The following is a 14064-nucleotide window of genomic DNA, read 5'->3' as shown; positions in this document are numbered from 1 at the left end:
ACTATTCTCAGGACCAAGTAGTTTGAGCCTGCATGGCGAACTCGGGATGTCATTTTCACAAACTTCTCTGTTCTATACTCTATTGTCGCTTTATTTAACAAACAGTAGTTAATTCGTATACAATATTCACCTTTTAAATTTGTAATACAGGTCATTCAAATACATTAACATAATTGACAAACATCACTGGCTACAAAAATGAAATGCATTATCTAGTATACATTTATAATAAAACATGATAATATCGTTTTATGTTTTAATTATATTAATCAGCAAAATTTACAAACAATAAATTATAACAGTTTGTGCCTGATAAGCTAAAATAAACAATATTAAGAATACAATTGTTAACCAATATGAATACATTTAAAAAACTAATAACTTTTAAAATAGTAAAAATCCTATGGTATTAATTAGTTTTTAAAAGAAATTTCTGGTACTTTCAGTAGTAAGACCACTTCCTCATTGAGGCAACGTTTTTGTTGCTCCCATGACTGGCCTAATAAAGAGGTTTCATGCGTTTTTAATTTTTTTAAAAAAATTTAACAAGTATATAGCAATTTGAAGGTAATCAAAATATAGATACATGACCCTGAATTCCCCATGTCTAATCTACATGGGTTATATCTTAAATATATATGACATTAGGTATGTATTAGTACAGCAGTACTAGTCAATAATGGTTCCACCTTTAAGGGCTGTGTTATTTGTGGGATACTGCAGGGGTGAGTCTGAATATTCGAGTAATCCATGAGCGCGCATGTTCTCATTTCATTACCTGCAAACCCACACCCCCACCTAAACTGGATCCCAATCCTTGTACTTGAAATAACCATGCTGGATTTTTAGTAGGACACATTACTACAATGTTCCATGAGCCTGTCAGAAGCAGCTCTGATTTGTACGAGCATGTGTCATTCACGGGGGTTTTCCCGATTAGCAATGACATGAGTAATACCCTTGACTTCCTTGTTACTGTTTAAAAACACACATACATCGTGCGTGCTTGAGTGTTATCTTTATTAGTATTATTACAATTATGTAACTGCACAGCGTTGAGTTGTATTGACTTGACTGTGCAAAGGGTTGGGTGCTGTGTTCACACCCATCAGCAGAAAGAATGAAATGAAATATTGAAACTTTGGGGAGCTGTCTTTTTAAACATAAGTAAGCATCGTTACATACGGATTGTCTCTGAACATAGCTTGTAATACGTTTTAATGGTGATTTTATGACCATTCTGAGTTCTGTTGCTCCAATTCTGAGTAGTGTTTTATTCCCCCTGAGCTGGTCGCCTAAATCAAATCAAAATGTCACATAGCATTGCAGTGGATGTAAATTTAACTGAAAGTCATCTGAATGAAAATATGCATACAAATGAAGTACTGCCTATATGTGCACATGAAAGCAATGTACAGTATATTTCAAAGTTAGAAGAAAAGCCTAAAAGGGGACCAACTGAGGTACAGTACAGTATATCCTGACTGAATCAGGGAGAGTGATGCTGACATTCTGTATGATTTTGCTGATACAGATCAGGCCGAGCATGGTGTTTCAGTACAGCAAGCCTATGCGATCAACAGCTGTGATGAATTCAAAAGGAGCATAAACCCAATTCCGCACTGCAGCTGTAAGACAGAGGCTTGAGTTACTAAAGCAGAAAAGTTGCTGGACTCCTGCCTGGTGTTCAAAAGGACGCAGTGCGAGTGTGAGTGAATCCTAATTGATTTGCACCCACCAGTTCTGAACCGGTAAAGCTTGCCAGTTTCCCACATGTACAGCTATGACCAAACGTTTTGCATCATTCTATATAATTAACACATTGTAGTTTTCCATATACTTAACAAAAAGCGGTAACCAATAAAATAAAATATGACATTTCGTTCACTAAATACTGTACTACTATTTATTTCTCAGCAGACACCCATATCCAGGGCGACTTACAATTGTTACACGATATCACATTATTTTTACATACAATTAGTTTATACAGTTGGGTTTTTACTGGAGCAATCTAGGTAAAGTACCTTGCTCAAGGGTAAAGTAGCAGTGTCTCCCACCTGGGATTGAACCCACAACACTCCTAACCACTACTCCACACTGCTGCTTCCAGTAGACTTTTGCTATGTCATTTTCTAGTTTCTTGATTACATGATGTTGTCTCCATCCTAAAATTCTAGGTGATGCAAAACCTTTGGCCATAGCTGTATACTGGCACGGACTAGCAGTGCAACTCATTTCTTGAAAGCAAAGTAGAAGACACTCCTTTTGCCTTTGAATGTTATATAAATAACCAGAGCTCATTAATTGATGATGAACAGCTGATGGAGAAGAGCTAGCAAAAGCATACATTACCTGGAAATGTATTTTACCTTAATAATGCATAATTTGAATAAGATGGAAAATCCTATCAGAGTACCCTATAAAAATGTCTAATGATTTAAGTTTTTTGCTTTTCATTTTATTTTGCATATTTTTTTATCCTCTCTTGTATTTTATTTTTTTTAACTATTCTGTAATCATTTATTGTATGCGCACGTTTAAATCAGCACAAAACTCCCATTTTATTTCACTTAACAGCTAATGAAAAAAAGGCTTGTAGACATTAGCGTCATGCTTTATACAAAGAGTGTAAAATCACATTAGGGTCAGTGTGACTGCAGTCTTTCAAGACCAGTACTCTGCATCTATCACTGAACACAACTAGTAGTCCTTCTTTTCTTTATGCCATCCGTGATGTGCACGTCTCCTTTTCTGTTTATATACCTGCGTCCCTGGGTACCCCTTTTGGGTAATTGCCATTTGCAAACACATTAAAAATACATACAGCTAAGGCAAAATGTTTTGCATCACCCTATAGAATTAACTAATTTTGCTTCATAAAGTTGAATGAAACCTGCCGAATAACGTTACGTTAACATATTGAATTACATACCGCTTTGTAGTTTTCCATATACTTAATGAAAAACTGACAATTGAAAGAGTGACATTTTGAAATCTAACACGAAATACTGTACTACTATTATGACTTTTGCAACATAATTTTGTTGTTTATTTGATTACATGATGTTAAATGAAAGATCTAAATTATGTTCATATAGTTTATTTTTTTTTAAATGATGTGTCAATCCTAAAATTCTAGGTGATGCTAAACCTTTGGCCATAGCTATATATGGTACCATACCTTTTCAGATCTGTTAGATCCTCCTGCTTTCACATCTTTTTTAGTTTTGTGAACTATGAGAAAACTAAAGTGACAATTACTGGCTGTTGAATATTTAAAAAGTTGTTACCTATAGAAAAGAGATCCCGATTATGGTGCTTGTATAATGGGCAGTAGTTTACACTCATCTGGGTTACATATTACAATATTTATTAACCTTCTTAAATATGTACAAAATATTTTACCAACCCTATACCTTTAAGGTCCATATGAATGATACAGTACATGCCAGCACAGCAACATAAGGAATGGACAAACACACCAACACAGTTTACTATGAAGAATCTAAAAGTCACACTATAAGGTGAAATAATTAATATTTTATGCATAACACAATTGAAACACAGAAGACAACACACATCACTCAGTAATATTGGTTATTCAAGTGTTTTTTTATATAATCAATTGAAGCTGTCAGTGCAAGAATCTCATCAGATCAAAAGTATTGTGATCATGTGGATTAAAACGGTAGGCATGGGATTCAAATTCATTTTTAAAAGTATTTTGCACTGAGAACTTCAATTTTCTTTTCACAATGCAAAGCACTCTTGATAAGGTTACAAAGAGCTAACTAATTAAACTCCACCTTTATTTATTACAAAAAACATTTTCCTCATTAACTACTGATTTTTTTTCCTTTTTTTTTTTTACAAAAAAACTGTAATATATACATTTTAGTTATTCAGTGCAAGCTTACCCTTAATGAATGCAATTAACTAATGTGAACAGTGATTAATTGGCACATTTGCACTACAATGCACTGCAGATTAATAGAAAGTGGATTGTGTCCAGTGATAAACATACTTGACAATGATACCATTGCTGCAAGGCCACTCCATGTCATGTATTTGTTGTCTAACAATACCTAAAATACATTGCTCCAATTTCACTATCTGACTTGGACATTAAAAAAACAGTGAATTAATGAAGGACACTTATTCAGGAAAATACAGAACTTTCATTTACTGTCAACATGGCCTAACAGTGAATTATCAAATGGTGAAATATCAAATGGTGCACTGTACATATGAAACTGTATCTATATAAAAATGTTTGTCAACATAAGCATTCAAATAGTGGCCATCTATACACATATTAAAAATAACTTTTTCAACAATAGCCTCTACCAAGGATATCCAAGTAACACATGAGAGGCATCAGTACCATCAAAAGTAGGTCACCGCAATCTACCAACAGCAAATCTCTGAACAAATATGCATGTTCATCAAAATCATACAAGCGACAAAGTGTAGCCTTTATTAGATAAGCCAATCAGGTGACTCAAGTCAGTCACTGTGGCCTACCTTTACAGCATGTGGAATAACTTTGTAAGATGTCCATGCATAGTTTCACGGGTCCCAAGATATACCCCAACACTTATGCAAACAGTAGGTCAACATTACCTAAACTCCGATATCCTTGAGGACTTGTGCTAAGGAATATCCTCACACAGTTCCATCTCAAGAGGATGCGTGTTTCTCAGGATATGTGTTCATATGCTTACAGGCACAGGCACGGAGGTTGTGCTTGTATTCCTTCATTGTAAATAGCATAAAGACCCTACACAGCTCTAGGTTATGCACTGGTTGAACAGCAAAAAGGAATGCACTTTTTTAATTACAATATGTGGTTGATTCAATTAATCAGATATTATATCAGGCATGTTGGACCAGAAAAAAAAAATAATAAAAAAGAAATACTCTATGGAAAGGTTCCTGTAAATACATTAAAATCACAAATGGCATTGTTGAACAGGTTGTATTCAGTAAACACCTTTTAAGGCACTGGGGCACATTCCCATCTGTGTGTTCTGTGTGTGTGTGTTGAAGAGTTTAAACAGACACCACTCTGGGTATGTGCATTTCTGGACTAATGGTTATTAGAAGTAACAATTCAACATGCTTTTTTGACCAACATAATTCAGCAAAACTAAGCACTGCTGCTGTGAAAGTTGTTATAATACAGAATATGATATTTATAACTTGAAGGGGTAATAACCAAGGCCTTGTAATCCATTTGCTACTTCTCATTGGAATAACATTCTGACTCGCCACTCGAGCTAAAGTTTTCAGACTTTATTTTCACTTTGAGATTGCGTAAAACTCATTTATCAAGCCACTACACTACACATTCATTTCCTGTGTAGTAACCCCACCTAAGCCTCAAAATCTATAATTCTGTCGGTGGTCCTAATACCTATTGCACAGGAAGTGAATTTGTAGTGTGATGTCAGCAGGATACATTAGCTTTACCCGAATCAAAGTGAAAATAAGATACATTATTTTGATTATTGCCCCCATTAAGGCCAAAAGATTTTTTTCTTTTGTTCAGACATTCTTAGAACTTTGCCTTCATAAAATGGCAAGCCGTAATTTACTTTTCTGCGCACATTCAAATTTCACTAGAGACAACATTGGACCAGACGGCTGTGGTTTAACATGAATGTTTCATTCATGGTTTTGCAATGCTGATATAAACTTAAGAGCCTTTATGCTGTGTTAATATTGGGGGTTGGGGGAGTCACCTACTGAATTTTATTAAAAAAAAACTAGAAAAATTAATCCTCACTGGAATGATCAGATTCATCCGAGTCGTCGAGGCTCATGACATCGTCAAAGGTACGGTTATGTGAAATCAAGAAGGAACGCCGCTCCGAGGTCCGGTTTTCCGTATCCATGACAACGGAGCGGGGGAGCACCAGGACGCAGGCGGCTAGTCCGGAGATGTCATCATCGAAGGTGGTCCCGTTCACCCAGCGATCTACCTCGGCATCGTAAACGTGGACGTAATCCGTGCGGCTGCCGCGGTTGTGGGAGCGCCCGCCCAGCACAAAGATGCGGTGATCCAGCACAGCGATGCCAGGCTCTCCATGCCCAGAAGGCAACGGACTCACGGTTGTCCATTCATCAATGGCAGGGTCGTAGCATGCCACCTAAAAAGGGAGATAGTGAACAGCTTTAAAATATTAACTGCTTTTTTTCTAATGGGAAGTCAATTTTCCTAAACTGTAGAAAAAAGAAGAAAAGAAAAAAAAACAAAACATGCAAGCTTTATGCAAATGCCGCCCGGCACCAGCCTGCTCCTAAATGTATTAAAAATGGGGAGCAGGAGCTTTTACTCAACACATAAAACTAAACACTTGATAAAACTACCAAGTCAAATATAAAAGAATTTGGCTAGTGCTTTCATCAGTACGTAACTCTTTGACATGAATATTATAGAACTGGTTAACCATGGTTTTTAAATGTGCCTATCTAGTACCACAAACTATGAAAGTCCTGGCTAAGCAAAGATCAAAACATAAAGGATGTATGGATTAAAAATAGCAAAACAGTCACAGCTTGAAATATTCTTAAATGGATAACAAAAACAATATCTTTGAATGGTTTTACCCTCAAGATGTCTCTGCGGTAGCCCAGGTTGTCGTTGCTGCCCCCGATGATGTACACCCTGCCGTTGAGCCCCGCCATCCCGTGCCAGGCTCGCCCAATGGGACTGGCAGCCCTGCTCTCCCATTGGTTCGTCTCTGGGTCATAGCAGTGTGTCTCGTTCAAGTAGATGGGTCCTCTCCGGCCACATGTAATGTAGATCTTCCCATCAAGCACTGCCCCAGCATGAGCATACACCTGGTACAAAGAAGACCCTTTATTGAAGTGCTGTTAAAGAAACCCAGCAGCTTGAGTATGCAAGAATGGAACACAAAAATACAAAATACTTTTCAAGACAATACTTTTTTACAGTAGTGTTGGAAATTTACATGAATATCAAACTATTACAAACATGATTTTTTTTTTTTTTTTAAAAACATTAAGAGTTGTGTATATTTCAAAAAGTAAAGTGGTATTCTTCAGGTCACAGGGTTAACTTACACTTTTCACATTTCCATTGGTTTTCACATTTCACTGTATGACAGTTCTTTGAGATTACCATAGACTTCTTTTACTGACCGAGACATTAAATTTAAATCTAACAAGAACAATTTTGTTAAACTACACTTGTAACATCACTCCCTCTAGAGGACTTTTACAGAAACCAGAAATAAACACAGTTAAAATGTAATCAGCCAAAAACAGGAAAAAAGATTACGATTAGCAAGCTAATATACTGTGAAGACATAAATATTTGCGATCCTTTTATTATGCGTTTTTCGCGTATGAAAAAAAACGCAAACATTTTTGGCACAAATATAAAATTCCATTAACAATACATACTTTGTATATTGCAACAGGTCGCCAAAATTTCTCGAGCAAAATAGGTTTTATGGGTGTGATTCGCCAAATATTTTGGTCACAAATATTTATGGCTTTACAGTACTTATTATTATTTTTTTTAATTTGTAATCGGCAGTTGTTTTTTTTTCACCCCATTTTCACCCCAATTAGAAATGCCCAATTTTAAGCCTGGCTCAGCGCTGCAATCTCCGCGCCTACTCGGGAGAGACAAAGACGAGCACACACGCGTCCTCCGAAACGTGTGCCGCCAGCCGCCCACTTCTTTTCATGCTGCAGGCCCGCCACGCAGCTACCTTCAGAGTTGCAGCGTCGGAGGACCACGCAGCTCTGGGCCACTTGCAGGTAGGACTGCAGGCACTCGGCCAGTCTACAGGGGTCGAGTACTTTAAATTAAATTGAGTTCAGTAGCAGCAACAGCTCTGTTTCTTGTTCCAACCCGATTTTAAATTGCAGTGCTTTTTGTGCACATAACAGACAACATGATTATTTTACATAGCCACTAACAATTATACACACCGCAATTAAAACTGTTATGCTACACATTTCATACAACGGATGGCACATTAGGTTACAAAGCTTTGTTTTTGCAGCAGTACATCACTGGGATATTATAGTTTTTTTTTTTTAAACTGTCCCTTACCTCCTGTTTCAGAGGGTCCACAAATTCCCAGGTATTGGTTTGCGGGTCATAGCGCTCCACCACTTTGAGCTCATTGTGATAGTCCCGACCCCCTATAGTGTACAGGTACCCCCCCAGGGCGCACACACAGTGGTCAGCGTGCTGCTGCTGCATGGACTGGATCTGGAACCAGCGGTCGTGACGCGGGTCATACCTGCACACAAAGCAGGCAACACAATGAGAGCCGCTGTCCCAGAGAACTCACGTCGTAACAACCACAAATTAGGGCCAAGACCACCGTTTTGAAAGTATTTCTTACTAAAAAAAACAAAAAACAACAAATCTGAAATCATTTTGCCGTAAGGGAAATATTGAAGACAGGTGAAGGAATTTATAAAGGGGTATTTTACAAAAACTTGTTTCGGTAGACTGCATGCCGAGTGGAAGTTAGATATGGGACGAGGTGGGGTTTAGTTTCATGGTTCAGATGGAAACCTGGCCTAACTTACCTCCAGCACCTGGACTCAGCTCGAAAGCCCCTGGTATTGTTATCGCCCCCAATGAGATAGACAAAGTTGTTGATGATTGCGATGCCCTGGTTGGACATGCGGGGGGCCTGCGCTGCGGTGAGGCTCCTCCACTCGCCTGTGACGGGGTTCAGGAACTTGGCCTCGTCGCTGAGGGTCTCCGAGCGGGAGGAGTACATGCCACCGAAGCCCACGATGCAGCGGAACTCGGAGCGCAGCTGCGTCTGGGGGCTCTGGAGCACCGGCTGTAGGGCTTCCTTCTCGTGGTACTGGAGAGCTGCCGCCAGTCTGTCCTTCTGCGGGCAGCCATTGAGCTTGTCATGGAGCCGCTGCAGCACATGCTTCTCCATCAGGCAGAACCGCACCGTCTCCAGCAGCTTCAGGGAGTCCTGGGGGACAGAAGACAAATCTGAATCCGGTTTGAGTGTAATGGAAGTTCTACTAAATGTGCAGCATGGGCGTGCATTGTTATATTCCTAACATGGTTGCCAGCCCAGTAACATTTTCCCACCTGGTGGCACGGTGCATAGCGCAGGAATGGAGTGTGAAGCGTAATAAAAAGCCCTCTACCTGCAGGGACACCTGGTCAGTCGCCACCTGCTCGGGAGTGTAGTGGTAGTGCAGAGCAGCCTCATAGACCTCGTTCTCAGAGCCAACCTCCAGCTGATTGCTGGACAGCAGGGAGTAGACCTTATCCAGGGGGAGCTGGCGGTAGGCGGGCGTCCGGGAGAAAGCCAGAAAGTTCTTCAAGATATAGGCGTCAACTTTGGCGCTTAGCTGACTCAGCCCAAACAGGTCGGCCAGTTTGTAAACCTCCGTGATGTTGTCATCATCCACCCAGGAGATAAGGAAGTCGCAGCAGAAACCAATCGCATCCTGGATCTACAGCTCACATAGAGCACAAGAGCACAGTCACGTCATAGACACTTGTACAAACCTGTTTGCAGGAAATCAGATAGAATCGCATAGCATTTTCAGGCATTACTGTGAGCTTAATTAGTCACACCTATTGTTTAGGCATATCTTAAATGTTGGTGGCTGTGCAATATAATAAATGTCTCCCGCTTGTATGGTCCCTCTAAGTAACCGGTATTGTTATAATAAATGTCTACAGTACAAGCTGAGCAACACCATTCTATATTTTATTTGAAAGGCCATCCATTAGATTCTAATTTATATTGCAATCACAAATTCAAAGATTTCTTCACAGATGTCCGAACGGGGTAGACTGAGATAATCATGTAAAGCCCGTGCTGGGCTTGTCATTATGTATTCATAGTAAAGTGTGGTTTAGAGTGTGAACCTCTGCAGAAAACTTCAGTACTTTTGTAAATAGGCAGGAAATGGCAATAGAGCAAAAAGAGAACAAAATGGGGAAGGAAGTCAGTCGGAGTGAACAGTCAAACTGAGATAATCCAATGCAGGGAGGAAGAAACCTGTTGAATGTGGAAAACACATGTGCAACGCCACTGGATTGCATGAATTGCAGGAAAGCATTTCTTTAGACCACTTTACATGTCTGCACGTATTACAGGACTCCTAACACAGGACTTCAAAATTAACTTTCCCAGATCGGAAAGATCATTTTTCACCAAATGCTGCATTACTGTACCTACTGTCCAGTTTTGCTGTTGTCCTTTAAGAGTCTGTCTTTGGTACTTCTGGGTCTTACCTGAAGCAGGCAGGCAGCAGCCAGGATTTCCTGCACGTTCTCCAGGTTGAGTTCCAGTTCAGCGGTGTAAATGAAGTCCAGGAGTTTACACATAGCCGTGTACGAGACGCCATGCACCTGAACCTCCTTCTCCTGCATCTCCCGCAGGCCGCCCGCAAACATCCCCCTGCAGAGGAACAGAGCCAGCAACGCGTCAGCAACGCATCACGCGTTTTAGGTAGGGCGGGTTTGTTCAGCTCACATGACAGTACTGTGCTGGACAAGTGTTAAATGAACCAGGACACTGAGAAGTTCTTTCATAAATATACTGGAAGATCTGGTGAAAGACCATAAAAAGGATAAGTCATCAGCATGTTATCCCTTCAAGCACCACTTTTAAAAACTAACTTGTACTGGTTCATTTGAAAAAAAAAAAAAATGAAACTCCTCTGTGTTCCAGAAAAGTTTACTTTCACCTTTGTGGTTTAAAATGTAATGTAATTTTATAACAGAGTTTTCCTTATCCTTCATTGTCAATGAAACTGAGCAGAGGAAGTCTATTAATGGAAGTTTGGCAGCAGGACTTCCTCGAACCAGGCATTTCAGTAATATAAATAGCCTCCCTGCCATGGATAAACAAAACACATTACAGGTTTCAGACAGCATTTTGACAGGCCACCATGAACATGTGCAAGGAAATACCCAAGTCTAAAAACACCAGTAAACATCAGAATTACCGGAAGTAGTCACATGATGCTGCAAGAAGTATGCGATGTGCTTCAATGGCTTTCCCCTCCACCACCAGCGCGACGTCAAAGAGGATTCCGCTGTTTCGCAGGGCCACGAGTCCGTCCAGCAGGCTCTGAGAGTGCGCGCTGCTGCGGTACGTCTGACTGCTGCACTGGGGAGGCGGCTGCGGCCCTGGGGCCTTGCCGACCTGGTTCAGCTCCCGATCCTCTGCCATCGTCCACCAATTCACATCAACCCAACACCAGGCCGCCGTTCAGCCACCTGCCAGGGGAGACAATGCAAGTAGCAAGACAAATTAATCAGCGCCCTAAAGCCCAAAAAGAAAAGAAGCTTGTCTGTGACATGCATCACTCGCCATGGCTGCAAACACAAAATCAGGGCTGCCAGTACCATGAGTAAGTGAATCACCATGAACTACACCCACTGCAATGCAGACCCCTCCATACTTTATAACCCTCCATTGATACTCCATATCTTGTGTTAAAGAATGTCCTTGCCAAGTTTCATCACAATTGAATAAGCCGTAATTCTCTAGATATATGTACCCTTATAAAAGTTTACCACAGTATTTTTGCTCAGTAATTTTGCACTTTTCACATGCTTTTCCCCATGGTCCTACTCTGCATTTAATGCAGTTTATCATATTTTGCCATGTTCGTTAATATGCTTTACCATACCTCTCTGAGCTTTACAATACTTTACCATAATTTCACTTTCCTTTATTACACTTAGCAATGCTCTTACTATAGTGAACTTTTAAAAGCGTGAACATAAGAACATACAGCCCACTTCACTATATCTCTCATTAGAGACATGCATCCCAAGCCGGGTTAATATGAGGATCATCCATTTTCTAAAACATATTCTGTAACAGTTTCACTGCTCCCCTTAGTGTTGTTCAGTTAAAGTTGTTTTCTAGAAATATTTCTTAATCTAGTCCTCTGTAACGTGTTGATACATACGCACAAATTAAATTCCGTGTTCTACTTTTGCACTATATATTTCAAATATACTGTTCTGTATATCCTGAATGATGCAATGTTTTATATACTGTACAAATATATTTGAAGTTGACTCCTTTAATTTAATTTAATAAAGATTTGTAAAACCAGCTACATTGGGAGACTTATCCAGATAACAAGTGAAGTTAACCACCTAGCCGTGGTAAGAAATGGGGGGTGTAATTCAGGTTTACTTCCTGGTTCTGCAAAACACTTTTACATTCCAGATTACTAATTTACAAAACAGGAAGTACTTGAATGCACTTCCACTTAATGCAACGTCTTCAATTACTTTAGAATTTTAACCAGCAATTACGCAAACTTAACATACATGCATACAGAATAATTACTAACACACCGAAAAAAAACGTTAAAATGAAAGTATGTTTTTATAACAATATACGATTGAATTTGCAGGTTACTTAAAAAAAAGACATTTGCTTTTTTTTTTTTTCTAAGAGACGAGATATAAAATTAGGTAAAATCAATTGAAGAACTAGTCCTTCTACCTTACTTTTTACTGAATCTTTTCTGTAGGTCTTCTGTTTTTGTAAGTGTTTCACTGCCCTGCCTCACCACAGACTAGCCGAGACCACACAGAACTCGTCACATGATGCGTGTAAACAACTCATCAACATGACGAAGTTTACGTCCACGGCGAGGGAATGCACACGATTTTTAACCGAACAAGCAGAACATTTTTTTAGAATCAGACAACCTTGTTTCACTTTCCTTTTTTTTTTTTTTTTACCTTCTTGAATCTGGTCCATCCAGTCGCTTATCTTGAGTTCAACACATAGACCACTTTCACATGTACGTCACGTCCTGCATCAAGATAAAAAAAAAAAAATCACGTTGCTTTTATAGTACAGTTATTTATAAATCACTTACTAACTAGCATAGTGTCACCATGATTACTCTAAGAAAACAGAATATAGTTAATAAGATGAATGTATATCATTAATGTATTATTATTTGTATTAAAATTCAAGAGAGCCATTTGGTCATTCGAAGAGCCAGGTATAGACTCGCGGCCCCTGTTCTATATGCCAAATTATTTTCTTGGAGATGTTGTTTTTATATTATTTATGTAAGAAACTATCCATGTATTTAGATTGTATGTATTGCAACATCATTATATATACTGTATTAAATCTGCTTTGCATATATGTTTATAAAATTGTACATTCAATAAATAATACACGACAAAAAATAAATATGTTTAAATCCATTTGTTTCTCTGTAAAGTAAATACAGTCATGTTATAGTGGTATTAGTCCTTATACAAGTTTATTATAAACGTAGTGGAAGCATGGTAAACTATAACTAACCACTGTGGAAGCTAGTGTGACATAGTAAACCATATGAATAAACATGACAAACCATTTAAAAAGCATTGTATAAATTTTTAATTCACTTTTTGAAGCACAGCTCTAAGAAAATCAGGTTAACACACATTGAGAATTCTATCTATTGAATGGTTACTGAGTAGTGAAAGGTTATGTTGCAAAACTATCCCCAAGTTATCAAATCGAATTAATAACACCACCATGTGCTCTGTCTGTATATATGGGATGGGATTGAATGTCAGCTTATTGTTAAATTTCACAAATGCAAAGCATAATCTTTCTTAAAACGATATTGAACAAAAACAGCAACAGAAGAAACTATTTGCATTGGAGTTTAATGCTCAAATGCGTCATTTTGGCAATTGGCGCTCAGCATCTAAAACAACCCATAACAAGCTGTCGTTTTGAGTGTCTGAAATGACTAGCATAGCAGTTTAAAAAAATAAATCACTGCGGTTTTACTGGTGGATACTAGTTCTGTTAAATGTAGCTACCTTATCTACTTGGAAAGTAAAAAAACGATCGTTGTTTGATGTGGTATTATGTAACGCATTGAACAGAATGATCTCACAAGAATGACTCGGCATTTTTCGTTGATGTAGAGTTTAGCTCCTTTACTTTTCGACTCAGTCGAGACCCTACCGCTTACTTTTGTTCTGTTTTCCAAATCTGGGCTCCGGGCAAACAGGTTAACATCGCAATCCCACAATCC

General features: G+C 38.8%; 1 protein-coding gene across 2 annotated transcripts; it reads right to left on the bottom strand.

Annotated features, from left to right (window-relative positions):
* Window positions 1-3352: 3352 nt before the first annotated feature.
* On the bottom strand, window positions 3353-14061 carry LOC117428450 (kelch-like protein 22). 2 transcript variants are annotated; one of them, XM_034047471.3, is made up of 9 exons: window positions 14002-14061; window positions 12755-12828; window positions 10990-11263; window positions 10274-10439; window positions 9172-9483; window positions 8584-8990; window positions 8096-8288; window positions 6616-6849; window positions 3353-6155 (listed from the first exon to the last, which is right to left on the bottom strand). In XM_034047471.3, exons 3-9 carry the CDS (start codon window positions 11214-11216, stop codon window positions 5781-5783), a joined length of 1914 nt encoding a protein of 637 aa, XP_033903362.3. In that variant the 5' UTR covers window positions 11217-11263; window positions 12755-12828; window positions 14002-14061; the 3' UTR covers window positions 3353-5780. The 2 variants fall into 2 exon arrangements, with proteins under 2 accessions (XP_033903362.3, XP_033903363.3); XM_034047472.3 differs by lacking the exons at window positions 12755-12828; window positions 14002-14061 and adding an exon at window positions 12518-12735.
* Between the last annotated feature and the right edge of the window lie 3 nt (window positions 14062-14064).

Source organism: Acipenser ruthenus, chromosome 21, assembly GCF_902713425.1.
Source record: "Acipenser ruthenus chromosome 21, fAciRut3.2 maternal haplotype, whole genome shotgun sequence".
Taxonomy (NCBI): domain Eukaryota; kingdom Metazoa; phylum Chordata; class Actinopteri; order Acipenseriformes; family Acipenseridae; genus Acipenser; species Acipenser ruthenus.
This window is presented reverse-complemented; position numbering and strand designations above follow the sequence as displayed.

Coding starts and splice junctions, on each gene's coding strand:
- LOC117428450 (XM_034047471.3), bottom strand. CDS start 11,216: ATGGCAGAGGATCGGGAGCTGAACCAGGTCGGCAAGGCCCCAGGGCCG. Junction 10,440..10,989: donor GCATCATGTGACTACTTCCG/GTAATTCTGATG, acceptor GTTCCTCTGCAG/GGGGATGTTTGCGGGCGGCC. Junction 8,289..8,583: donor GCTGAGTCCAGGTGCTGGAG/GTAAGTTAGGCC, acceptor CTTTGTGTGCAG/GTATGACCCGCGTCACGACC.